General features: G+C 51.1%; 2 protein-coding genes across 10 annotated transcripts in view; one reads left to right on the top strand and one right to left on the bottom strand.

Moving 5' to 3' along the window:
• Mark3 (microtubule affinity regulating kinase 3) overlaps positions 1-5,908 on the top strand; it is a 102,064-nt gene extending 96,156 nt beyond the window's left edge. For 3 of the 8 annotated variants that reach the window (XM_008825571.2, XM_029559956.1, XM_008825569.1), the window contains one exon: positions 4,956-5,908. In XM_008825571.2, coding sequence (XP_008823793.1) covers positions 4,956-5,301 — 346 coding nt within the window. In that variant the 3' untranslated portion in view covers positions 5,302-5,908. Of the gene's footprint in view, positions 1-1,742; positions 1,770-3,081; positions 3,127-4,955 lie in introns of all 8 variants that reach the window. The other 5 variants (XM_008825565.2, XM_029559957.1, XM_008825568.2 and 2 more) reach the window with 4 other exon arrangements.
• Positions 5,909-19,968: 14,060 nt separating this feature from the next.
• Ckb (creatine kinase B) lies at positions 19,969-23,160 on the bottom strand. 2 transcript variants are annotated; one of them, XM_008825560.2, is made up of 8 exons: positions 23,030-23,160; positions 22,589-22,796; positions 22,246-22,400; positions 22,026-22,158; positions 21,529-21,700; positions 20,798-20,921; positions 20,441-20,630; positions 19,969-20,358 (listed from the first exon to the last, which is right to left on the bottom strand). In XM_008825560.2, the coding sequence occupies exons 2-8, from the start codon at positions 22,779-22,781 to the stop codon at positions 20,180-20,182; spliced, it is 1,146 nt and encodes a 381-aa protein (XP_008823782.1). In that variant the 5' UTR covers positions 22,782-22,796; positions 23,030-23,160; the 3' UTR covers positions 19,969-20,179. The 2 variants fall into 2 exon arrangements, with proteins under 2 accessions (XP_008823782.1, XP_017651718.1); XM_017796229.2 differs by having other exon boundaries at positions 22,026-22,400.
• Positions 23,161-23,447: the final 287 nt, after the last annotated feature.

Raw genomic sequence — 23,447 nt, 5'->3', positions numbered from 1 at the left:
CAGAAACTCTGGCTTACAAGGTAGGAAATCAGGAAATGAAACTATTCTAAAGTCTTGGATATAACTCAGTGATAATGCACACGGCTCTGGGTTTGATCACCTGCACTGCAGGAGTGGGGAGACTAGTCATCATTTTAAAATAATCTTTCAAATATGTATAGTGTCTGACTATTTATAAAAGTATCCCACATGAACAATGCCTACTCTATATGGTGTGTAGCCTGCTATGTTCCATGTTTGATCTGCTTGAAGTGGTTGGCAGATTTTTTTTAGTAGCTAGACACTTAGTTTTCCAGTGTCTGAACAGCTGTTTTCATCCTGTGGTTCACAGGCTGTATGCACTCTAGGAGAGCTATGAATTCGGCCCAATACATTTGTAAATGATATCACAATGTCAAGAGGTTGGACTTCCCTAAAAGCAATACAAAGTTAACCCCAAATTAAAGGGGGAACTTCCAAGGATTTTCCTAGTGCAGTCATTTGGAGAATGTGTGCCTGCTTGTCCATTACAGAGCTGGGCTTTCCCCACCCAAGGAAATGATCCTGTGAAAGAACTTTTGTCAGATTCCGGTCAGCACAACCCTTCTGTCTCCTTAAACTTCTTTGTTGTTATTTGTTTGGGTTGTGGGGAGGGAATTGGTTAATTGAGACCAGATCTCAATAGCCCAGGCTGGCCTCAAATTCACTACACAGTCAAAAATGACCTTGAGCTTCTGATCCTCCTGAGTGCTTGGACTTTAGGCATGTACAACCATGCCCAGTTTTATGTAGAGCTGGAGATCAGTCCCAGAGCTTCGTTCATTCTAGTCAAGCACTCCACCAGCAGCATCCCCAGCCCTTTATTTGTTAGATAGGATTTTTCTATATAGCCCTAGCTGGCCTGGAACTTGAATTGTAGATCAGGCTGTCCTCAGATCTACAGCACCTCCTGCCTGCGCCTTCCCAATGCTGGGATCCTAGGCCTATGCCACCACTCCCCATAGTTCAGGGATGATCCTCGTAATGGCTAAATAACTTGTAATGAGATCTTTTCATATTTATGTAACAAAAGGCAAGGTCTGAAATTTTTTGAGATTTTGAAATTTTTGAAGAAATTTGAAATTTTATTACTAGTTTATTGCAGATTACCTCTTTGTTTAATGTAAGATGTGGAATTTGCCAGGCGTGATAGCAGATCACAGTCCTAGCACCTTAGAGACAGAGGTAAGACTACAAGTGTGAAGACAGGCTGTGCTGTGTCAAAGCCCTGCTTCAAAATGAACAATTAGGATAGTAATAATTGTTTTAAAAGACTGAATTTTGCTGGGTGTGGTGGCAGAAACAGGTGAATCTCTAGGAGTTCAAGGCTAGCCTGGTCTACATAGTTCCAGGCTAGCCTGAAGTGAGGCCTTGTCTGAAAAAAAAAATTAATAATAATAATAATAATAAAAACTCTGAATTTTATCTTTTTCTGTCTGAAGACCTTTAAATGAATTTAGTTATGGATAATGTTAGTTATTACTACAAAACAGACTTTTTTTACATTTCAGGTTAAAAGGTCACATACTCAATTTAAGTATCTGTAATAATTTTACTTTTTTAACAAATGTCACAGTTTTATTTGGTTATTGGTCAGAAGAGCCTTGTTTGGGTTGGGTTTTGTTTTTTGATTTTTCTTCCCTGTATTCTCTATAATCAATTAGATTTTCTGTTTAATTTGTGCAAGTCTTTTTAATTTTTTTTTTTGGCTTAATTTCTTTTAGAAACATGTCATTCAGGTTTATCAAAAGGTAGGATTTATATATGTGCACTTATTTTTTAATTCCCCTTCCCCATGGCTCCTGCAATTAACATCAGATTTGGCTTTTTGGTCCTGTTTTTTTCTTTAAAAACTAAACTTTCCGCTGAGAACTAAATCCTCGTTTCCTTGAAAGGAAACTGGAAAACAGTAGATTAACTCTGTCAGGCATTGTAACGAAGCTGTAGCACCACGCAGCCAAGGCCTGTGCATGCCTGTGCACTTTCCTCCTTCAGTGGAATGATACAAATTCTGTCTTTGCACTAATAACACTTAGCATGCTCCTGTTTAAAGAGGGGGATTCTCAGTAACATAATATACAGTTAATGATTAGCCATAAACATGTGAAAGGTAAGTGGTCATTGTGTTACTTGTCACTTTATTTTACTGAGGATTGGATTGGCAAAGGCTTAAAATGACAAGTCAGCTAGTTCTCTGGGGTTGGAGACAGACATGAGATCCTCCAGTCTCCTTTGGTTTGGTTCATTGAGAAACTCTGATGTGAGCAGATACTTACCTGAAGTGGCTAATATTTTTGGAGAGTTGAAGAATAAATAGTGTTCTACCTAACAGCCACTTCCCACTACCCACTGAAGAAAGCATGTGTCACTGTGTCTGCTAAAGCATGGTAGAAGTGGTATTCCACTGGGTGGATATTTTTTATGTTGACAGTCAATAGACCAAAAATATTGATGTCACTGGAGTGTGCACATATGAGGCAGAAAATCTGCTGTTAAGGACTGCTACATGCCTGTGCCTCAAGTCACCAGAAGGCCAGGCTATGGGTTTTTGTGTTGATGAAACAAACCAGTGGGTCCCTGCAAGGCTTTATTAACGCGAGTTCTTTGTTAGAAACGGGAAAGTACTTCCCCTAGGGGTTGGGAATTCCACTCCGTGATTGTTTTTCAGTTTCACTTCCCAAATACCAAATTTTTCCTCAGACAAAAAGTCTTACATTTGAGCACAGAGTTCTGATAGCCTCATTTCCTTTTCATTGGAAACTGATTATATTGTGTGGAGTGGTAAAAAGCCAGAACAGCTCCATCTAAGGCCACAGGTGTGCACAGCAATAAGAGGCAGCAGGAAAACGGTGTGAATGTGCAGCCTGTCCCTGTGCACGCCCTTTGTCCTCCTGAAGAATACATCGCCAGCTGAGTCCGAGAGTTTAAGTCCAGTGGTGACTGCAAAGTGCCTAGACTTACTCATTGAATGATGCTGTGTTGATACGTGGGTGGCTGTGTACGGTGTGTAAGATTTCTTTTCTCTTTCCCACTTCTCTTTGCTTCTCCATTCTGTCCACTGAGACTTCCAACTGAACATGAGAGGAACGGGAGATATGAGGGCTCAAGGTGAGGGAGATGATTTTTACTTTGCATATGTTCTAAGTACTTTTTGTTGTGGCAATGTGCTGTCCTTTAATGTTCTACACCATAGTTCTGTCCCTGTAGCATGTACACGGTGTGGTGGGCCTGGTGCAGGGCACAAGTTCTGGTTCTTGAGGCAAAGGCAAATGCCGCAGCTTGCTGGGGCTAGGAGGCTGCATTGCACCCCTGCAGCCACAAGAGGGGACTAGAGGGCCTAGGCTGCCACCTCCTCATTTGTGTATTAATGGCTTGGGGCAAATCTGGTCACAGCCACATGGTTGCTTCCTCAAGGAGTAGATGCAAAATATTTAGTAGAATCTTCTTATTTCAAACTGTTTCCTTCTAAAACGATGACTGTAGAAGTTGTATGTTTTGCCTTTTGGCTTTGTGTAGCTGTCATCATATGAATATGGACTCATAGTTCAGAATTCCATCTCTGTGGTGGTAGGCCTCCTCGTGATCTTTCCAAGCTCTGCTGAGACAACTGTTCAGAGTAAAACAGGCTGGCACTGCCTGACCACCTGTCCCTGTAAGCCCTGAGTGCTCTAGGCTTCCCAAACTTCAAGGGGAAGTTGGGATGAGCTCCTCCCAGGCTACAGCAGGTTCTAGCTTTCTGAATGTATTGTCCTATTCACAACAGGAAGGTGGTGATGGAACCTGCTTCCTGGTGTGGAGCAAGACAAGGCCTGCTACAGCAAGTGCTCAGTGAGGGCCAGTGGTTTTGTGTGTGTCACTCTGCCCCAGTCTCGTGACTCTGTGCTGGGTTGGGCCTTGTGTATTCTGCACTTTCCTGCCTGCACACTTGGTGAGACATCGCTATTGAAAACAAATATCCAGTGGGCATGGTGGTATACACCTATAATCCTAGCACTTGGGAAGTAGAGCAGGAGGACCAGGAATTCAAGGTCAGCCTGGGATACATGAGACTATTTCCAAAAACAACAGCAGCAAAACTTCTGGTTCTGTTGAATTTATTGAGGTGATGTGCAGCCAGCCCTTGTCTGTCCCGCCTTACTCTGACCCTCGAGCAAACTGCAAGTAGATCTTAATGCTACTGCTGCTCCCTCACCTAAAGATTTCCGAGCCAAAAAAATGTGGCTGAACTTGGGCTTTCTTTTGCAGCCCGTGGCAATTCTAGTGCAACAGGTCAGCTTGTGCTTGACCACATGAGTGCAAACAGTCATTTCAGTGCTCCGCAGACAAGGGAGCTGTAGCATGTCATTCCCAGTCTTTTTCATTAGCCAGATTAGGTCATCTAAGTGTGGGTATTTTGGCGTTTAGTTTGGTTTTGCCTCTTTAGAGATGGGGCACGCTGTTGTTACCCAGGCTGACCCCGAGCTCCCGGCCTCCTGAGCAGCTGGTACCACAGAAGCACCACCTGGATATTTTTTTAACCATGAAATTGGAAGTTTAACAAAATAAAAGGGAAACAGTAAGGCAGGTGGTGAGAGAGTGGCCCAGCCATGCACTCAGCAGCAAGCTGTTTGTGGGGCAGCCATTGAGCATGGAGTCTGTGACACTTTTGGTAATCACACCTAACTATCAGGGCAGTTGTGGGCGAGGGAGCAGAAGGCTGGTGGCCAGCACCCACCCATGCACATGGTGAACTGTCTTTGCACAAGTGGCTTCTGGATATTGTCCGACCAGGCAGAGTTCTGTGCACATGGCTCATGGCTAGGGATTGGGAATATAGGTGTATACCTCTTAGTAAATGTGAGGTACTTGGGTACTGAAGATGTTGATGCTGAACTAGCCAAAGTAGAAAATGTTCATTCTTCTGTGCAATTAAAAATACACTCCCCTGTGCATTTCAGTCGCAATGTGTCTTCAGAACAGAAGGATGAAAACAAAGAGGCAAAACCTCGTTCACTGCGCTTTACCTGGAGCATGAAAACCACTAGTTCCATGGATCCCAGTGATATGATGCGGGAGATCCGCAAAGTGCTGGACGCCAATAACTGCGACTACGAGCAGAGGGAGCGCTTCCTGCTCTTCTGCGTCCATGGCGACGGGCACGCCGAGAACCTGGTGCAGTGGGAAATGGAAGTCTGTAAGCTGCCAAGACTGTCTCTGAATGGGGTCCGGTTCAAACGGATATCAGGGACATCTATAGCTTTCAAAAATATTGCTTCCAAAATTGCCAATGAGCTAAAGCTGTAATCCAGTAATGATGGTGTAAATTAAGTAGCAGTTAAAGTGTTTTCCTGAACACTGACGGAAATGTATAGAGTAATATTTAGGCAATAACGTCTGCATCTTCTAAGTCATGACATTAAAGTCTGAGGATGAGAGCACGCCTGGGAACGAAAGCTGGCCTTTTCTACGAATGCACTACATTAAAGTTGTGTGACCCTGTGCCTCTGTCTTGTTTCCATTGCCCTGGGAGTCAGCGTGTGACACCATCTGCACAGGACTCCTTTGTGTGGTATGAGTGGACGGTGTGTGTGGGAAGTAGTATGTGTGCAGACGTCTCCCTACACTGGCAGCCAGCGGCACTAGTACCTCTGTGGGGATCATTTGGTGCTAAAACCTAACAGTTGCCAAGAAGGAAAATACTGAATTACTGCTAAGAATTAACCTTAAGACTAGTTGGTCATTAATGCAGGTTTACAGTTCATGCCTGTGGTTTTGTGTTTGTTTCGTGGTTTTTTTTGTTTTGTTGTTTTTTAGTGCAAAAGGTTTAAATTTATAGTTGTGAACATTGCTTGTGTGTGTTTTTCTAAGTAGATTCACAAGATAATTAAAAACTCACTTTTTCTCAGTAAAATCTTGCACTGTCTCCTAATGGTGTATTTAAGCCTTAGACCAAGGCAGACAGACCCTCAAGCATGCTGCTGCCTCCATCGGGTTGAAGGGATGTGTGGAAAGCCCAGGGCATGGGGTCTTCTACACAGATCCCAGGACTTAGAGCACTAGCTTCCTTTCCCTTCCGGCTCCCTGAAAAGAAAGTCTGGAGGGGCTGGCGGCTGTTGAGTCTTAAGGGACCACGCACACCCGTGAGGAGTCGCCAAGCCTTGACAGCACTGGCTTGGTTTTTTCCAAGCAGCGTGTGATATTCTTCTCCTTCCATGTGATTCCACATGAATCAGACCTACAGCTTTTCAACACCTACATGGTTTTATATAAAGGGGTAACGAACTTGACACCCAGTTTGACATGTAACATCATAGAGAAACTGTCACATTGATTGAGAGTGCCATTTTAGGCTTGTGGTTTCCTGGGCATGAAAGTCTGAACAGCCTCCAGTCGCAGCTGCTTGTTGTCTGCCTGGTTACAGCACTCTTGTGCAATGCACATTGATGAGCAGCACAACCCTCCTTGCATCTTCCATTCCAGCAGTCAGCAGACGACGAGGGATTTGGCTAGTGTGGAACCCAGTAAGAAATGCCATGAAACAAACGCGGATCAGGCGGGAGATTCTAGGGTGCACATGGTACAAGCACGTGTTTGTTAAATAGCTGTGTGGGTGGGGACAGGGTTACTTGAGCAGCTTGCCAGGGAGAAAGGATCCACAGATAACTGGCAAAGAGCACTTTGCAGAGAGCAAAGGCTGGAGCCCCAAGCCCTAGAACAGCTGTGGGGGTATGATTAAGTTGACTCACTGGGCCCCACAACCACTATGCTTTTGCATGAGCTACAAGAAGTTCCCAACAAGAGTAGCCCGCTTCAGATTGTCAGCTGGTCTCTGACAGCTGTTTTTGGAATCCATTGTAAGGGGAGGGAACGAGAAGTCCAGCCCAGCAGAGGCTCCAGCAGCAGTAGGTAGTAAGAGGTCATGCTGGCTCCAGCGAAGGTGGGGTTGCTAGGGGTACCAGCTGGACTCTGGGTTTACTTCAAATCAGAGGCAACTGCATTTGCCCTGGTCTGGGGTGAATGAGAGAGAAAAGGCAGAGATAGCTGTGTTGGGTCTGAGCAGAAGGAACTGGTTTGCTGCGAGTTGAAATAGAGACGGCAAGGAATTGGAGTGGGAGGGAAGAACCCAGGAGAGCAGGTTTGCAAGGGGCCAAATAGCTGTATGAGGGGAGGGGTACCCAGGAGCCTCCATCAGGTGGGTGAGAACAAAAGCTGGGCAGAGCTCAGATGGAGACCTGACGCCATGTTGAAAGTTCACCAGAGATGGTGCAGCCAAGCAGCAGTGAGGTAGGAAGGCTAGCAGCAGCAGGTCAGCTGACCAAAGAGTCACATTTCCCCCACTCACTGGAAACTTCCAGGTACTTCATGAAAAATGAGAAGGCCCTGGGGTCTGGATTCAGGGCCCCTGGAGCACAGTGCTGCAGCAGCTCTGACGGGCTGTCAGGCCTGTCGCCATCTGTTTCTATCCCATTAAAAGTTCACAGCCAATCAGGACAGGAGGATGGGTGCTCTCCAGATATGCAGGCCTCTCTGAGGAGGGCCACATGCAGACTGCACCCTCTTGGAATCCTTGTTGGTCACTGTGTTTGCTGGGTAAAGTGACTTCATTGAGACGGGTGGCTCACACCTCCCAGCAACAGGATTTCTGAGAGTTCAAGGCCAGTCTTGTCTACATATCAAATTCCAGGCCAGGGAGGGCTACCCCAAAGTACAGGGCTATATTTAAATATGTTCCAGATGATGCGGGGTGTGGCTCACGCCTTTAATCCCAGCCCTGGGGAGGCAGATGCTGGCAGATCTCTGTGAGTTCCAGGACAACTGGGGCTATAGGGAGATCCTGTCTCAAGAGCAAAATATATATACACATATATTCTGATAAATAACTGGCTCTTAGACTAGTATCAGCCACAGGATTTCTGAGCCTGTTGTAATTCAGAAGACTTAATACTTGATGTCAAAGTCAACTTTAGTAGTAACATTTTGGGTCAAAACACGAAAACTCACCCATCACAAAGGGGTCCAAAATAATAGCATTAATCTGCAGAAAGTGAATTTTGAAAATGGATATTCTAGATATTTGAAAATCATTTCAAACTTGCTGGGCATGGTGGCGCACGCCTTTAATCCCAGCCCTGGGGAGGCAGAGGCAGGCGGATCTCTGTGAGTTCAAGACCAGCCTGGTCTACATAGTGAGTTCCAGGACGGGACCTCTAGGGGTACAGGGAGACCCTGTCTCAAAATGACCAAAAAAAAAAAAAAATCATTTCAGACTCTTACATTTTTTTCCTTGTCCACTCCCTAGAGAATCTCAGGTGAGTTGTGGTACTTGGCAGAGAGTGTTGTCCTGAGAACAGTGTTCACATGTTATGGGTGCTGCCTTCCCTTCCAGGTCATGCAACAAAACAGTTTTCCCTACCAGCCCAAAGATGTGCCCAGCTGTTAAGGCCTCATCTCTGGAAGTGCTGGCCCCATGCAGAAACCTGAGGCCAGCACTGGAGCACCATGTGGATTACAGTCACAGTGGGTGTCTTTGAAGCCTAGCAGTGCTGCTACCTAAGAGAAAGCTCTTAGAGAGTTATAGTCGGGCCAGCCTGGGCTATATAGCAAGATCCTGTTTAGAAGAGGTAGAGGGTGGGTGGGTGGATAGTAGTGTAGCAGAGGAGCCTACTGATTGATGAGCATGGGATGACTGCTTTAGATTCCCAATTTGTTTTTTTGAAACGGTATCCCATGTAGCCCAGACTGGCCTTAACGACTTAAGAGTATGCCACCATACCTAGCCAAAATTCTGGGTGTGTGTGTGTGTGTGTGTGTGTGTGTGTGTGTGTGTGTGTGTGTGTGTGTGTGGTGTGTTACTGGGGACTGAACCTAAGGCCTCAGACAGGCTAGGCAAGTGCTGTATACTGCTGAGCTAAAGCCTCAGCCCAGTCCCTACTTTGTGGTCACTAGATGCTTCTGACCTCTCCGACCTGCCTCCTTAAGCAAGTCAGAACGACAACTGTGACATCTGACTTGGGAGGAGCTGCCAGGCAGACAACACCAGATGGGTAGCCTGTGATTCAGAGCTCCACTACAGGAGGTCGGAAACGGGCTGTGACTGGCAGAGCACTTGCCAAACATGCAAGGCCTGGGTTTGGGTTCAATTCCCAGATCCACTGGGGAAAAAGCCAACCCCCTTTCAGCTCAGCCCCTCTCTGCTTCTTGTGGCTCTCAAGAGAGGACAATCCCAGAGAATGGAGACTTAGAAAAGTATTCTCTCTGAGGTGGAAGGTCCTGCTGTCTGACTTGTGATTGTCAAGGCCGAGGCTGCCACCCTCCTGCCCCCAGCCTTTGCCGGTGTCTTCCCAGTAGACAGTGGAAGCAGTGAGTCTGGCACAAGAGCACAGGCTGCGGGTGCCCCTCAGACAGCACCCAGGTCTCCACCCTCTCACTGCTCTACCACACTGATGGTGCAGTTGACAGTGGACCTTGTTTACAAACCTACCAAGTCTGGGCTGCCTACCCTCCCCACCCTATAATGTAAGCCCTGTGGTAAAATAAAGAAGCTTCATCCCCTTTTTCCTGCATCCCAAGTACCTAGAATAGCGCCTGCCTATAGTGCAGAATGAGTACTTGTGTTTGCAGAGTGGTAATGAAGCGTTAGGAGATACCTGGGAAGGGAAGGACTGCGGTATAACTGAGGGCCCCACACCTCTTCTCCCCAGACAAGACAGCAGCCGTAGGGGTCAGCTTTGGCTTCTTGCCAGCCCTGTTTTGGTCTCCATTGGAGCCCTCCTTACAGGACAGAGCAGGCAGAGGCCCAGCAGAATAGAGCCAGGGTCTTGCACAGGCCACTGCTTTGCCTTGCACCGAGCTACCTGTACCAGTCATTACCACTTCTTTGGTGGTTTGCTTTGGTTTGGTTGGTAGGTGTTTTTAATATTTTATTTATTTTATGTGTATGAGTATTGCCTGCATGTATGTGAGTGCACCCATGTCGTGTAATGTGCCACGGAGGTCAGAAGAGGGCATTAGATTCCCCTGGAACTGGAGTTAAGGATGGTTTATAGCCGCCATGTGGGTGCTGGGAATCAAACAGGTCCTCTGCAAGAGCAATCAGCTCTTAACCGGTGGGCCATCTCTCCTATTTATTTTATGTGTATGAGTATTGCCTGCATGTATGTGAGTGCACCCATGTCGTGTAATGTGCCACGGAGGTCAGAAGAGGGCATTAGATTCCCCTGGAACTGGAGTTAAGGATGGTTTATAGCCGCCATGTGGGTGCTGGGAATCAAACAGGTCCTCTGCAAGAGCAATCAGCTCTTAACCGGTGGGCCATCTCTCCAGCCCGTTTGTTTTGTTTTAAACAGGGTCTCACTATGTAGCCCAGACTAGCCTAGATACTATATAGACCAGGCCCCAAATTCACAAAGATCCACCTGCCTTTGCCTCCTAAGTGCTGGGATCATAGGTGTGCCACCATGCCCAGCATGTTGGTGTTTTGTTTGAGTTTTTCTTAATATAATACAAATATATATCTGCCTGCCTCAGCTCCCAAGTGCTGGGATTAGAGGTATTTGCCACCATGCCCAGCATGCCCACATGCATTCAATATATTTTGATTGTATTCACTCCCTGCTCCTCCCCTAATTTCACACACACACACACACACACACACACACACACACACACACACCATCCCCTCCCAAGTTCTCTTTTTTTAATATATGTAACCCAAGTCCAGTTTGTGTTGCCCATGTACTCATGCATGTGAAGCCATCCACCGAAGTATGGTAGACCTGCCAGGGACCATATCTCCTAAAGAAAATCGATGAGAGCCACAGAGAGGGCTCAACAGTTAAGAACACTTGCTGTCCTTCCAGAGGACCTGGATTCAATTTCCAGTACCCATGTGGAAGCTAACACTTGTCCATAACTCCAGTTCCAGGGGATCTAACACCCTCTTCTGACCTCTGCAGACTTTGCACAACCACAACATGCGTGCACTTACATACATGGCAGGTAAAACACTCATACACCTAATAGTTTTTTTCTTTTGGTCTTTTTGAGACAGGGTCTCCCTGTAGCCCTGGCTGGCCTGGAACTAGCTATGTAGACCAGGCTGGCCTTGAACACATAGTGATCCGCCTGCCTCTGCCCAAGTGCTGGGACTGAAGGTGTGCACCACCATGTCCAGTTTAAATTTTTAAAAATTTGAAAAGAAAAAACTGATTCTTCCTTAGCAGCCATCACCTGTCATTAGCTCCTCAGCTAAAGATGAAGAAGGCTCAGGAGCTCCCAAACCCCATGATAGAATATTGATTAGTTGATTGTGTGCAGGTCTTAGGCAGACAACCACAGCTGCTGTGAGTTCGTGAGTGCAGTGGTCCTGTCATATTCAAAAGATACTGTCTCCCTTACCTCTGGCTCTTAAAACCTTTTCAACCTCTTCTGTGATGTGTCCTGAGCCTTGGGAAGGGAGTATGATGTCAATACCTCCTTTATCTCTGAGCACTCCGTGGACACCTAGTCTCTAATATTTGACCAGCTGAATTTTTTGTTTTTTTATTTGGCTTTTTGAGTCAGGGTCTCAGTTTGTAGCCTTGGCTGGCCTGGAACTCAACTATGTAGCCTCAAACTCAGAGATCTGCCTGCCTTTGCCTCCTGGGTGCTGGGATTAAAAATGTGCACCATGCCTGACCTGGCCATTTAAATTTCTATGTTAACTACTGTCTACTTCACCTAAAAGCTTCACTGCTGAAGACGAGGGACAGAGTTCCACTAATCTGGGTATAGAGTGACATGTTTGGAAGACAGTTTGATACTGTGTCCACTTAGTCAAATAGTAGCAGATTGGCCTAGGGCTATGAGTCATGTGTCCCGTGTCTTCATGTTCCCCCCTCCCCACCGCAGCCCTGTGTTTTGTTTTGTTTTTGTTTGAGACAAGGTCTCACTCTGTAGCCCTGACTGGCCTGGAACTTTCTATGTATACTAGGCTACCTTGACTTCACAGAGCTCCATCTGCCTCTGCCTCCTAAATGCTGGGATTAAAGGTAGGCTGGGCGTGGTGGTGCACGCCTTTGATCCCAGCACTCAAGAGGCAGAGGCAGGCGGATCTCTGTGAGTTCAAGGCCACCCTGGTCTACATAATGAGTTCCAGGACAGCTGGAGTTACAGGGAGACCTTCTCTCAAAAGACCGAAAAAAAAAAAAAAAAAAAAAAAAAGGTGTGTGCCACCACATCTAGCCCCAGCCATGGGGTTTTTGGTCAGATTTCATGTATGTGTTTCCTTCTGTGAAGCTGGTCTAAAATCAATCAGAAAGCAATTGGTCGCCCCCATAACATTGGTGCTGCCTATGGGCATATCCTCCCAGGCTGGTCATTATTCCAGGGTTCACAGCTAGGTAGTCTTTTTCCTTTGTTCTGCCCTTTTTTTTTTTTTTTTTTTTTCTTTTTTTGGTCTTTTTGAGACAGGGTCTCCCTGTAGCCCCATCTGACCTGGAACTCACTATGTAGACCAGGCCAGCCTTGAACTCACAGAGATCCACCTGCCTCTGCCTCCTGAGTGCTGTGATTAAAGATATGCGCCACCATACCCAGCTTTTTCTTCTGTTTTTTTGAAACGGGCTTACTCTATATCCTGCACTGTCCTGGAACTTACCATGTCGCTTAGGCTGGTCTCAAACTCATGGCAGTCTTAAGTACTGAAATTACTGATCCGAGCAACCACCCATGATACCCACTTTGATTGTCCAGCTCAGATTAGGTAAGACCCCACAAGTCCTGGCAGTGAGTGCTGTAGACCGAGAGTCTTGCCTAGGGTTAACGCTTACCATCAGATATGCCACTAAGTGGTTAAAACACTTGCCTTTGTGCCTTTGTCTGCATGCCACACCAGGACAATAATGTTGACTTGGTCATTTGAGTTTCAGCCTCTAAGAAGAGCAGCTTGGACCTGGGCAGCCACGGAGGAGCTGGTGCTTCCTCAAGTCCCACAGGTCATGGTACCAGCAACAGCCAGCTTCCAATCATCTGGCATATGCAGGCCCAAGTCCTCCATGGAAAGTCAGTCCTGCCCCAAGGGCTTGCCTTGGGCTGTGGGTTGGCCTGTTTTGATCATCTTCTGTCAACTGTGATATAGCAGACTGGCTGCAAACCCAAGGGTGCGTCCTTGTTTTCCCAGAGTCCTGGATACCCAGAGTTTGGCTCCTGGCTGTTGATGAATTGGGGGTCTTGTGGGAATGCCAACAAAAAGGAACAAATGGGCTGGAGAGATGGCTTAGTGGTGAAGAGCAGAGGACCCAGCACCCACATCAGGCAGCTCACAACCACCTGTAGCTCTTAACTCCATGGGACCCAAACACCTGGCTTCTACAGATACCTGTGTGCACATGGAATACATACATACATACATACATACATACATACATACATATAAATAAAAGCAAGAATAAGCCTTTAAAAAAAATAAAGCCAGGCATGGTGGTGCACATCTTTAATTGCAGCACTCAGGAGGCAGAGAGGCAGGCAGATCTCTAGTGTGAGTTTGAGGCCAGCCTGGTCTGTATAAAGAGCTCCAGGCCAGCCAGTGTAGCCAGGCTACACAGTGAGACTGTCTCAAAAAAAAACAAAAAATCACATGTGGCTCTTGCCCAGCCATGCTGTTTTGCACACACTACTCTAGCACACTTACCTCTTAGCCCTCCAGAGTTAGGCATCATTCCTACCCCATCCCTCTCACTAGAAGGTCTCCAGGTGCTCCCCAGGGTCTTATGCCCTTCAATGCCAGGCCCTTAGAGCACTCCAGGGACATGGGAGGGCTATTCTGTGTTTTCCTAACAAACATCTGCTTCCTAGACCACCCTGAGGTCTCCTGATCTTAGGAACTTTTGTTAACACTTTAGTTACTTGAAAATTAACAAAATCAGATGAAAAATGTTTTTGCTTCTGCAAGTTAACTGCCCAGACCCTCTGCCAGTGCCACAAAATGTGACGTGTCCATTTGTGATATCTTTACTCAATGTGTGATTCTTTTGGGGGGGTTAAAGGAGGGAGGCTGCTCTGGAGGACCTTGAGCTCAGTCTGGAGGTACAAAAGGTGCAAACCTCCTGTCTGAGAAACTCAGACGCTTAGGCAGAGACAGACTGGATCGTGCAGGAAGACGCCAAGGACCAGCCCCAGCAGGGTAGGGACAGAAGCAACAGGACTGACACGGTGAGTCTGCAGGGGAAGAGGTGGGATGGCAGCAGACAGGGCCCAGCCTGTCTCCCACTCAGGCCTTTTGAGGCTGTGACACCCGCCAGCTCCTAACAGCTGTCTTGTGGCCATCGAAATGAAGTAATGTCTGAGGCAGTGCACTTCTGTCCAAGGCTCCATCCCCAGTACCTCATCAGGGAGTGACCTAGTGCCTGGGGGCAGAGGAGACCCAAGATGCACTCTGCTGCATGGGACAACTGGCTCCAAGGATCTGGAGGAAAGAGGCCTGCCTGCAGCTTGACTGTGCCATGCCTTCTGGAGGGGGATCTGCACTGGCTTGCCTCACTCAGCCCTGTCTCCTTGAGGGAGCTGCCAGCAGGCTTGGAAATACCATACGCCATCATTTTCATTGGCGCAGCCCCAGAAGTCCCGGGAAGAGGAGCTTCAAGAGTGCCTTCTAACTCCAGGAAGCCACACACCCTTCCAGCCCCATTCCAGATGACCCTGAGTGTTCAGGGCTTGGAGCTGCTGCTCCCCACCCTCCTCCAGGCCAGGCTCTCTTGCCCACACAGCTCAGCTCTCCCAGGGCTCGACTGTACCTCTACTCCCCAGAACCCACACCCCTGGTCCTATCCCCATCGCCCTATCAAGTGGCTGAGAGTTCCTGTCCCCCCAGAGCAGCCTCACTGCATCCTCCTGTCCTGCTGGCACCAGTGTGTAGCACACATTTTGCAGGGTTGCATTGCAGAGTGGAATGCCATTAATGAACTTAGCCAAACACTGCGGCTTTGCTACAAAAGCCTTGACTGGAGGCCAGAAGAAAGCAGCAGCCTGGATCCTCCTTTCTGTCTCCAAGAAGGCAGAGGAGAGGCCTTGGGTACCCTCCTGCTCCTCCACCACCGTGCCACTGAGGCAGCAGCACAGATGGTCCCAGTCAAGCCAGAGTGAACAGTTCCTGGTCTGCATGAGGAAACCATAAGGCAGGGCCACCTTTGCCGGCATGGTAGAATATGGGAAGCAGAGAGAGCCCTTACCTGAACTAAACACAAAGCCACCGACAGAACAGAGCCTAGGGCTGTTGGTATGTTACCTTTGGGTCAACCTGGTGAATCATCCTATGTGGATAGACCCAGGGGCCACCCAGACCCAGGCTGACCTTCATTCCACCTACATTCCAGCCCCACAGACCCAGAGCCTGCCCTGCTCCAGTTGGTCCCTGGCCAGGAGTAGGCATTATACAAGTTCACACTAGGTGGCACGAACGAACAGGAGTCCCCCACCCTGCACTTGCAGGATGACCCTGTCCTCAGATCCCAAGCTGGCTGCTTGAGTGGTCCATTTTATCACCTGGTCACACCCAGCTGCAAAGAATTATGGGAATGCAGACCAAGCTGTGCACCAAGGCTTTGTGGCTAAAGCAGGGTGGCCACCAGGGGACTGCCAGCCATCAGTAAACCATAAATATTGGCCAGAGGCAGCACCTGGCAAACATGCTTGTATCTTTCAGGATCTTACTATTCAGGAATGTTTTGGGGGGTTTTTGTTTGTTCGTTTTGGGTTTGTTTGTTTGTTTGGTCTTTTTTGAGACAGGGTCTCCCTGTAGCCCCAGCTGTCCTGGAACTCACTATGTAGACCAGGCTGGCCTTGAACTCACATCAATCCATCTGCCTGCCTCTGCCTCCTGAGTGCTGGGATTAAAGGCGTGTGCCACCATGCCCAGCTGTTTTGTTTTTATTTATCTTTTGAGACAGGGTCTCATTGTGTAGATCTGGCTGGCCTGGAATTCACAGAAACCCATCTTCCTCTGCCTCCCCAAGTACTAGGATTAAAGGTTACTGTTTATAGTTTTTAGAAAGGAACAGTCTCTAGTCCTGAGAAAGTGTAGAAGTCAGGACTTCTGAGCCCCAGGCAAAGCAAAGCCAGGAAAGTGGGAAATTGAAAAGGACCTGATGCAGATGGCCAGCCTTGGGTCCCAGCCCACAGGCTCTGGGAGCCTCACGGTCGGAGGATGACTTCTTGACATCAAGTTTCCTTTTTGCTGGAGAAAAAGATGTTAACCCTGTTGAGTACAGTGTGAAGCCGCCTCAGGGCATCTGGGAGGCTTGTTAAGTACCAGACTGGATCAAAAATAGAAGTGCAGTGTAAGGAGCGGACCCAGCAATTGCAGCCTTCTAAGCTGCTCTTTGGAGAAGCAGGTCCCACCCATGAGGAGTCTGGACTGTCTTAAAAGTCAAAGAACAGCAAAACTGAGTCTCTGGGATCCTAGTGGCTCCACTTGATCCAGAGCCCAGGGTAGGGTGGGAGGGCGGCAGTGAATTCCAGCGCCTGCCTTGATGGACTCCCACCAGCTGTGACACATTAAAATCTAAAAAAAGAAAGAAACTAAGAAAGAAAAGAAAAACATTAAAATTTTGTCAGGATAGGGCTGGTATTATATAGTTCAGTGGCAGAGTACTTGCCTGCCATGTACAGAGCCCTGGGTTCGAGCCCCAGCACCATATAAACCAGATGTGGTAGTATATGCCTATAATCTCAGCACTCAGTAGGTGGAGGCAGAAGGATCAAAAGCTCAAGGTGATCCTCAGCTACACAGGGGATGAAGCTTGGCTCAGAGGTAGAGCACTTACCTCACATGTGCAAAGCCCTGAGTTCAGTCCTCAAGATGCAAGAAAAACATTGCCTTATATAAGTAATACAAGTTCACTGGAGGAAATTTGGAAAGTGAAGTATAAAGTATAAAGAGGGAAATCACCTGCTACCCCACCACCCACCACCGGCGACTGTTCGGGGTTTTTTTCCATACATATTCCGTGTGGGATCTTGGTACGAGCTGTTTTATAACCTGCATTTGCTTCTCAGCCTGTCTTCATGGCACTGCCATGCCAGTGTGAAGTTTGCCCTGCAAGCTTTTATTATTGGCAAACAGTCCTGACCAGTTCTTTCCTGTTCTAAATAATTGTATCCCTTAATTATTTCTGAAGGGCGGTGGTCCTTCTATGTCAGAGTCTAAAAATGCTCCTGCTGTTGTCAAGGTAAGGCTGGGGAATCTTACCACCATTGGGGTTTGGAGGTCAGGGATACCACCAAAGGTCCCTCAGCGCACAGAGCACCCACCCCACCGCTTAGCAGTGTTGGTGGCTCTGACTTGAAATCCTGCAGGTTGTTCCTGGCCAGAAGTCAGGGTGTTCCCAGGTATGCACACTGTACCTGGTGCTCAGTGAGGCCTAACTGCCCCAGGGAAATGTTGCCTCCACCCAGGCTCCCGGTGAGCACAGTGCCTTCCTCCCTGCTTCCACCCCCAGATTTGTCACAGTAGGGCAGGTGCTTAGATGCCCATGTTCCACAGTGGTTTGAAGGCAAACTCAACAGTGTGGTGATGATAAGGACTGGGAGTAGAACAGGCCTCTCAGTCAGTGGCATGTGTACAAGCCCTGCCTCACCCCAGACTTCAGCGCAGCTTGTAGTGACACATGCAACACAGTAAATATGGAGGGAAAAGCAGCAAGCAACTAAGTTCTGGCCTGCTGGGAGAACTGGAGTTGAAAACCCCAGGGCCCAAGAGAGTCTTTCGGGTCTGAGATTCTAAGCAAAGATGCCAGGAAGTAACCTGTGGCCCAGCTCAGCCCTAGAAGTAGCTCCTGACCAAAGTGTCTTGGAGCAAGATGCCCGGGTCACCCTCTCCAGCCCCCTTAGCAGGCCTTACTCAGCTGGTGAACAAGGAAGAGTCAGCTTGTGCCTGAGTGGCTAGCCCAGGCCACTCATGAGCCTCATTGACTGGAAAAGAGATCTTCCCAGACCAGGCCCTGCTATTGGGGGTGTCTTCCAGTGTGCCAAGGCCTACATATGTGAGGTGGGATTTCAAGCTGCAGCTCTTGGGACAGTGTTGGAACACCATCAGAAGACTGCCCAGACCTCTGTGCTGTGCACACTTCAATGGGGTGGGGTCTGTTTTACTCAAGCAACACTCAGGTTAGCTGGCCCTGCCCCTGTAAGGGCCCTTAGCCAGCAGAACTTGGAGAGCTCGTGGTCAGAAAAAGATTACAGGAAGGTAGGCCAGCAAGCCCTCTCATTGCAGGGGAACTGTGTCCTCAACCCCTCATCCTTCTGACAGTGCCAGTCACTGTGTCAGAACTTTGTGAGGCATAACAAGTTGGAGGCGCTGGTCAGCTATGCCTCACTGTGCCTGCCATCCTCCCTTGTTGGGAGGCATAGCTGACTAAGCCCTCCATCTTGTTATGCCTCACTTCCTGTGTTCATGGAGTGGCACTAAGGGCTGCTGCTTATCACCGTTTTTCCCACACTGAAGTCTGCATTGAGGTTGGCCCAGCCCTGGTGGCCTGAGGACACCAAAGCTGAGGGAAAGGTGTCAGCAAGCATCCTAACTTGATCTGGGCTCCAGGCCTTCCTGACCAAAGGGCTGGCTAGGAGCTGACCAGAAGGAGCAGAGTGAATACCATCCCAGCTTACAAAGGAGGAATGCAGAGATCCCTGTCCCTCCTATGCTCAACCCACCCAGTGAGGTGGCTGCTCCTCTAATTCTGACACTAAGTGTTCCAAGTGCTGTACTAGGTGGGGCATTCTGAGCATGGACACCACCTGGTATAGTCTGGTTGTTGAAGCAGATGCCAGAAAGTACCTATGTAGTTCACAACCCACTGCTGCCTCCTGACCTACTGGTTCCATAGGAGATAACATATATATGTTGTCTTTTGAGACAGAATCTCCCTGTATCCCCAGCTGGCCTGGAACTCACTATGTAGACCAGGCTGGCCTTGAACTCAGAGATCCACCTGCATCTGCCTTCCAAGTGCTGGAATTAAAGGCGTGTGCCACCACAATCTTCAGTGGGCAAGCAAGCAGTGGGCCTTGGGGCAGTGGGGGTGGAGGGAGAACCTGGCCAGTAGGTGGCAGCGTAGACTGTCTTCTCCTAGGAAGCACTGTTGGGGATGAGGAACTAAAGTCCCAGCCCCTGGCTGACCAGGTCCTGCCTCAGCTCTCAGACCTTGGCAAATCCCCTCATGGGGCCCAAGCAGGGTAGGCCACCAGAGCCAAGACCAGGAAAATGGCTCTTTAGACAGCCCACCATTTCTCCCAGGGTCCCTGATGTGGGGCTAGGGCTCAAAACCTTGGGGGCTCCTCCCTCCTTCTCCCTCTTGTCCCTTCTTTGGGAAGGACAGGGCGGGAACAACAGAGAGTCCCCCTGACTGCTGTTCTGTCTTCCAGATGAGGTGACATAGCAGCCAGATAGTAAAGGGAAGGAGAGAGGTTGCCCAACACCTCCCCTCCACACACACCAGGACTCTGGAGAGGAAGCTGTGAATGAGGGGACAAGACTGAACCCTGCTGCTGCCTAGAAGGGGCTAAAGGGTTGGGCCTAGGGAACAGGAGGGGGTTGGCGCAGCCTGAGGATGGCAGCCAGGAGGAAGAAAGGAGAAAGATTTATTTCAGAGCTGAAGTAGGTGTTGGAAAAGGGAGGGACCAGAGGGGAGGCTGGGAGATGGATCCTTGCCTCTTCAGGTTGCCAGGAAGATGGAAGGAACTGGAACAGAATCAAGTTTCTGCCTTCCCCTCCCATCCATACAAGGCTACACCCTGTAGGTCCAAATATCCTTAGATGCTCAGGCTGGGCCTCAGAGCCTTGGAGCTCCTCCCTCCCTCTCCCCCATGCCTCTTCTACAGATGGATTGAGCAGGGGTAGCAGAGTCCCTTGGCTAATGTCCCATCTAGGTGACCTGGCACAGATCACCAGGCCTTAAGACACACCCACCCACCACTGTCCCTAGGAAAGGGGAGGCATCATTCAGAGACACAGGGCAGGCCAAACCCTAGTTTATTTCAGTATCAGCAACAGCTTAGCCATCAAAAAAATAAACTCTACCCAGGATGACAGAAGTCTCTACAGCGAGGCTAAGGGCTTAGCCACCAGGCAGCAAACATCAGGGATGCATGGCGGGCACTGCCCGGGCAATAAGTTAGGAAGTAGCAGGCTGGTGGTGGCAAAGGCCAGGCTTCACTTCTGGGCAGGCATGAGGTCATCGATGGCCTGGCCCTGCTCAAGCCGCTGCTCCATCTCAATGAGCAGCTTCACCCCGTCCACCACCATCTGCACCAGCTCCACCTCGGAGAAGCCCAGGCGGTCAGCATTGGAGACGTCAAAGACCCCGCCCACAGCGGCTGTGTCCACACCACCTGGGGATGGGGAGCCGGCCAGGTCAGCAGGGCAGAGGAAACCTGTAGCTTCTGCCTCCCACCTGGGCTGCCTGCCCCTCACCTGTGCCTCGCTTCTGAAGCCGAAGCCTTTTGAGCACCTCAGGGAACTTGTCGTGCTTGCCCAGATGGGGCAGCTTGATGTGCACACCTGCCCGAAGCCCAGTGCCCAGGTTGGATGGGCAGGTGAGGATGTAGCCCAGGTGAGGGTTCCACATGAACTCGTAGTTCTTAGACTTGAAGAGAGTTTCGATCTGGAGGGGGAGAAGGGAGTCAGAAGGGAGAGGCCTGTCTGGGAGTCCCAAGTGGGAAGGGCAGACAGGCACCCGGGGGAGATGTGGGTTCTGGGGGCTACCCCTTGACCTGGCCCTGGCGCTGAGGCCCCAGGGAGCAGGCCCAGGTTGTGGGCACCAGGCCTGACCTGGGTGAGGCCAGTGCAGAAGCGGGTGAACACCTCCTTCATGTTGCCTCCCTTCTGCATGGAGATGACACGCAGATGGTCCTCCTCGTTGATCCACACCAAGAAGGTCTTATTGTCATTGTGCCTGGGAGAGGGGCACAGTCAAGCCAAAGGTCCTCCCAGAGTGTGGTTTTAGGACCATCCAGGAAGACGCTATAGGTGACCTCGCACTAAAGGCCCTGGAGCGTTATGCTGGAGTGGGCTGGCACCAGGACTCCAGCCCCGGGTGTACCTTACATGCACCCCAATCTCCAGGCAGGAGCTGCGTGGTAGGCAAGGGTTGGTACAGCCAGAGCAGCCCACCAAGGGCGGAGCTCTGCACAGACCACAGGGGTAGGAGCCCTGCCCCGACTGGTGTGGAGGCTTTTCCGTCACTGGCACCTGGCAGAATCCCGGCGGGGGAAGAGGGTGAAAAGGAGAGAAAACAAGAAGCCGGCTCCCAAGAGGAGGGCGGAGGACAAACGTCAAGCAGACCCGTTTCCACCCCAGAGATCCCGGGAGACCGCGGCCTCCCGCAGCATGTGCCCCCCCCCCCGCCCGCTCCCTGCGCCTAAGGTCACCTGAGCTGAGGGTTGAGACTCCGATCCCGAGCCCCTCCTTCTTCCTCCTCCGCCCAGTGGGCCCCACCTTCCCGGGGCTGAGCTGGGAGGACTCCGCTGGGAGGACTCCCCCCCCCCCGAGAGGCCACGTACCAGATGCCGCGCGCGTCGGGCCAGTCGCGGGCCATACCCGAGGCCAGCAGTAGCGGCGACACGGGCTTGTCGAAGAGGAAATGGTCGTCGATGAGCTGCTGCTGCTCCGCCTCGGTCATGCTCTTGAGGGCGTAGTACCTGCCCGCCAGGTCTCCATCCAGGCTGGCCAGAGCTGCGGAGCGCAGCAATCAAGGTGGGCCCCGCGACGCCCACCCCCGGCAGCCCCCTCGGGGCCCCTGTGGAGGTGCCAGAGCCCCCAACGCCGGGTCCCCGCAGACCGTGCCGTGGTCCCAGACGGTGACCCGGGCCAGGACTAGCCCTCCGTGCACGCAGGGCCTCTCGGTGCGCTGAGGTGGGCCAGCGTCCCTGGGTCCCTTGGGGAAACTGGACCCTGGCGCGCGCGCATATAAGAGCGCAGCAGCTCGGGTGGCTGGTAAACAGGCCCCGGGTGAGGACCGGGACAAGGACGGGGTGCCCGGGACTGCCCCGACCCTTACCTTCCACCGCCAGCTTCTCGATGGCGCGGCGCTCCCCGCGACTGCAGTGCGGGGGGAGACAGAAGCCGCGGATGCTGCGGCCAGTGCGCACCCGCGAGCTCAGCACGTAGTTGGGGTCCAGGTCATCGCCACCCTGGGGATGGGCAGCAAGATACCGGTGCGAGGGAGCACCGAGAGACCCCCCTCCCTCAGCCACCCGGACCCGGCCGCCGCCCCTCACCTGCAGGTTGTCTGGGTTCAGATCCGTCTTGTGCTCATCGCTGGGCTGGTAGCCGCCGTGCCGGTCCTCGATGATGGGGTCGAAGAGCTCCTTGAACACGTCGTAGGACTCCTCGTCGCCCGCCACGGCGCCCACGGTCAAGATGTACGGATGCCCTGGGGGAGGGGCGCCGGGGACAGTGACGTCACCGCCAGGCTGGAGAGAGCTGCTGAGGCCCCTGCAGCCAAGCGCGGGAAGGGGCCGGGGGCGACCCCAGGCCGGGGGGGCTGAGGGAGGGGCGGCGGGACCCCCGCCCCGTGGGTTCTTGTAGGGTGGGGCCCTGACCTCAGTGGGCTGTGCATACCCGGGTTGTCTACGCCGGTCTGGATGGCGTCGTCCAACGTGAAGCCACTCGGGGTGCACCTGGCTCTCAGCTCGGCATACAGCTCGGGGGTCAGCACCTTGGCCATGTGGTTGTTGTGGCTGCTCAGGTCGGGGAACTCGTCCTCCGCCGGGAAGCGCAGCTTCAGTGTATTGTGGCTGTTGGAGAAGGGCATGGCGGCGGCGGCGGGCTGCGGGGAGGCGCAGGGTCAGCAGGGCCCGGTGCACCCGCCTCCGGAGACCCGCCAGGGCCCTGGGGACGCTGCCAAGGTCACGGGGTCCCCAGCGCCGGTGCATGGGAGCCCTGGCGGGTCCCCGGCGCTGCGCGCTCCGGGCTGCGCGCCCACGCGTGACGCTGCGGCCTTGCATCCCGAACCCCCGCCCCGCGCCCCAGCGGCCGCCCCCAGCCCTGAGGTCCGCTCACCGGGAGGCCGGGCGCGACGGGGGCGCTGGGTCCTTTGGCAGCTCCGGGCGCAGCGCAGAACAGCAGCAGCTCGCCGCTCCAGGGGCTCTTAAGGGGCGCGTCGCGGGCCGCCCATTGGCGGCTATTTATAGCCCATTCATTCCATTGGCCAGCGTTTTGGGGTGGTGCCGCCGCTTTGTCCTCCGGCAGCAGCCCCCGACACCCCCCAGCCCGCCCACCCCCAGCCGTCCCGGAGTCTGGACCCCGCGCAGCCGAGCCACCCCGCGCGGCGCTCGCCCAGGGTTCGGAAGGCGATCTGAACCTCCAGTCCTTAGATTCCTAGACCCGCCTCATACACCCTGCCTCCGGCGGGAAACTGAGGCTGGAAAGTCAGCTGGCACCTGGGAACACCCGGCTTCTGTCTTCCTCGCTTCCTACA

Source organism: Nannospalax galili, unplaced genomic scaffold (assembly GCF_000622305.1).
Source record: "Nannospalax galili isolate Female #2095 unplaced genomic scaffold, S.galili_v1.0 scaffold188, whole genome shotgun sequence".
NCBI lineage: Eukaryota > Metazoa > Chordata > Mammalia > Rodentia > Spalacidae > Nannospalax > Nannospalax galili.
Note: the sequence above shows the minus strand (reverse complement) of the source record. Positions and strands in the feature narration are given on the sequence as shown.

Excerpts from the sequence above, each read along its gene's own strand:
- Ckb (XM_017796229.2), bottom strand. The coding sequence starts at position 22,781 with ATGCCCTTCTCCAACAGCCACAATACACTGAAGCTGCGCTTCCCGGCG. Across the intron at positions 22,401-22,588 it reads GACCGGCGTAGACAACCCGG|GGCATCCGTACATCTTGACC; the intron begins GTATGCACAGCC and ends CCCCTCCCCCAG. Across the intron at positions 20,922-21,528 it reads CCCGACGCGCGCGGCATCTG|GCACAATGACAATAAGACCT; the intron begins GTACGTGGCCTC and ends CCCCTCTCCCAG.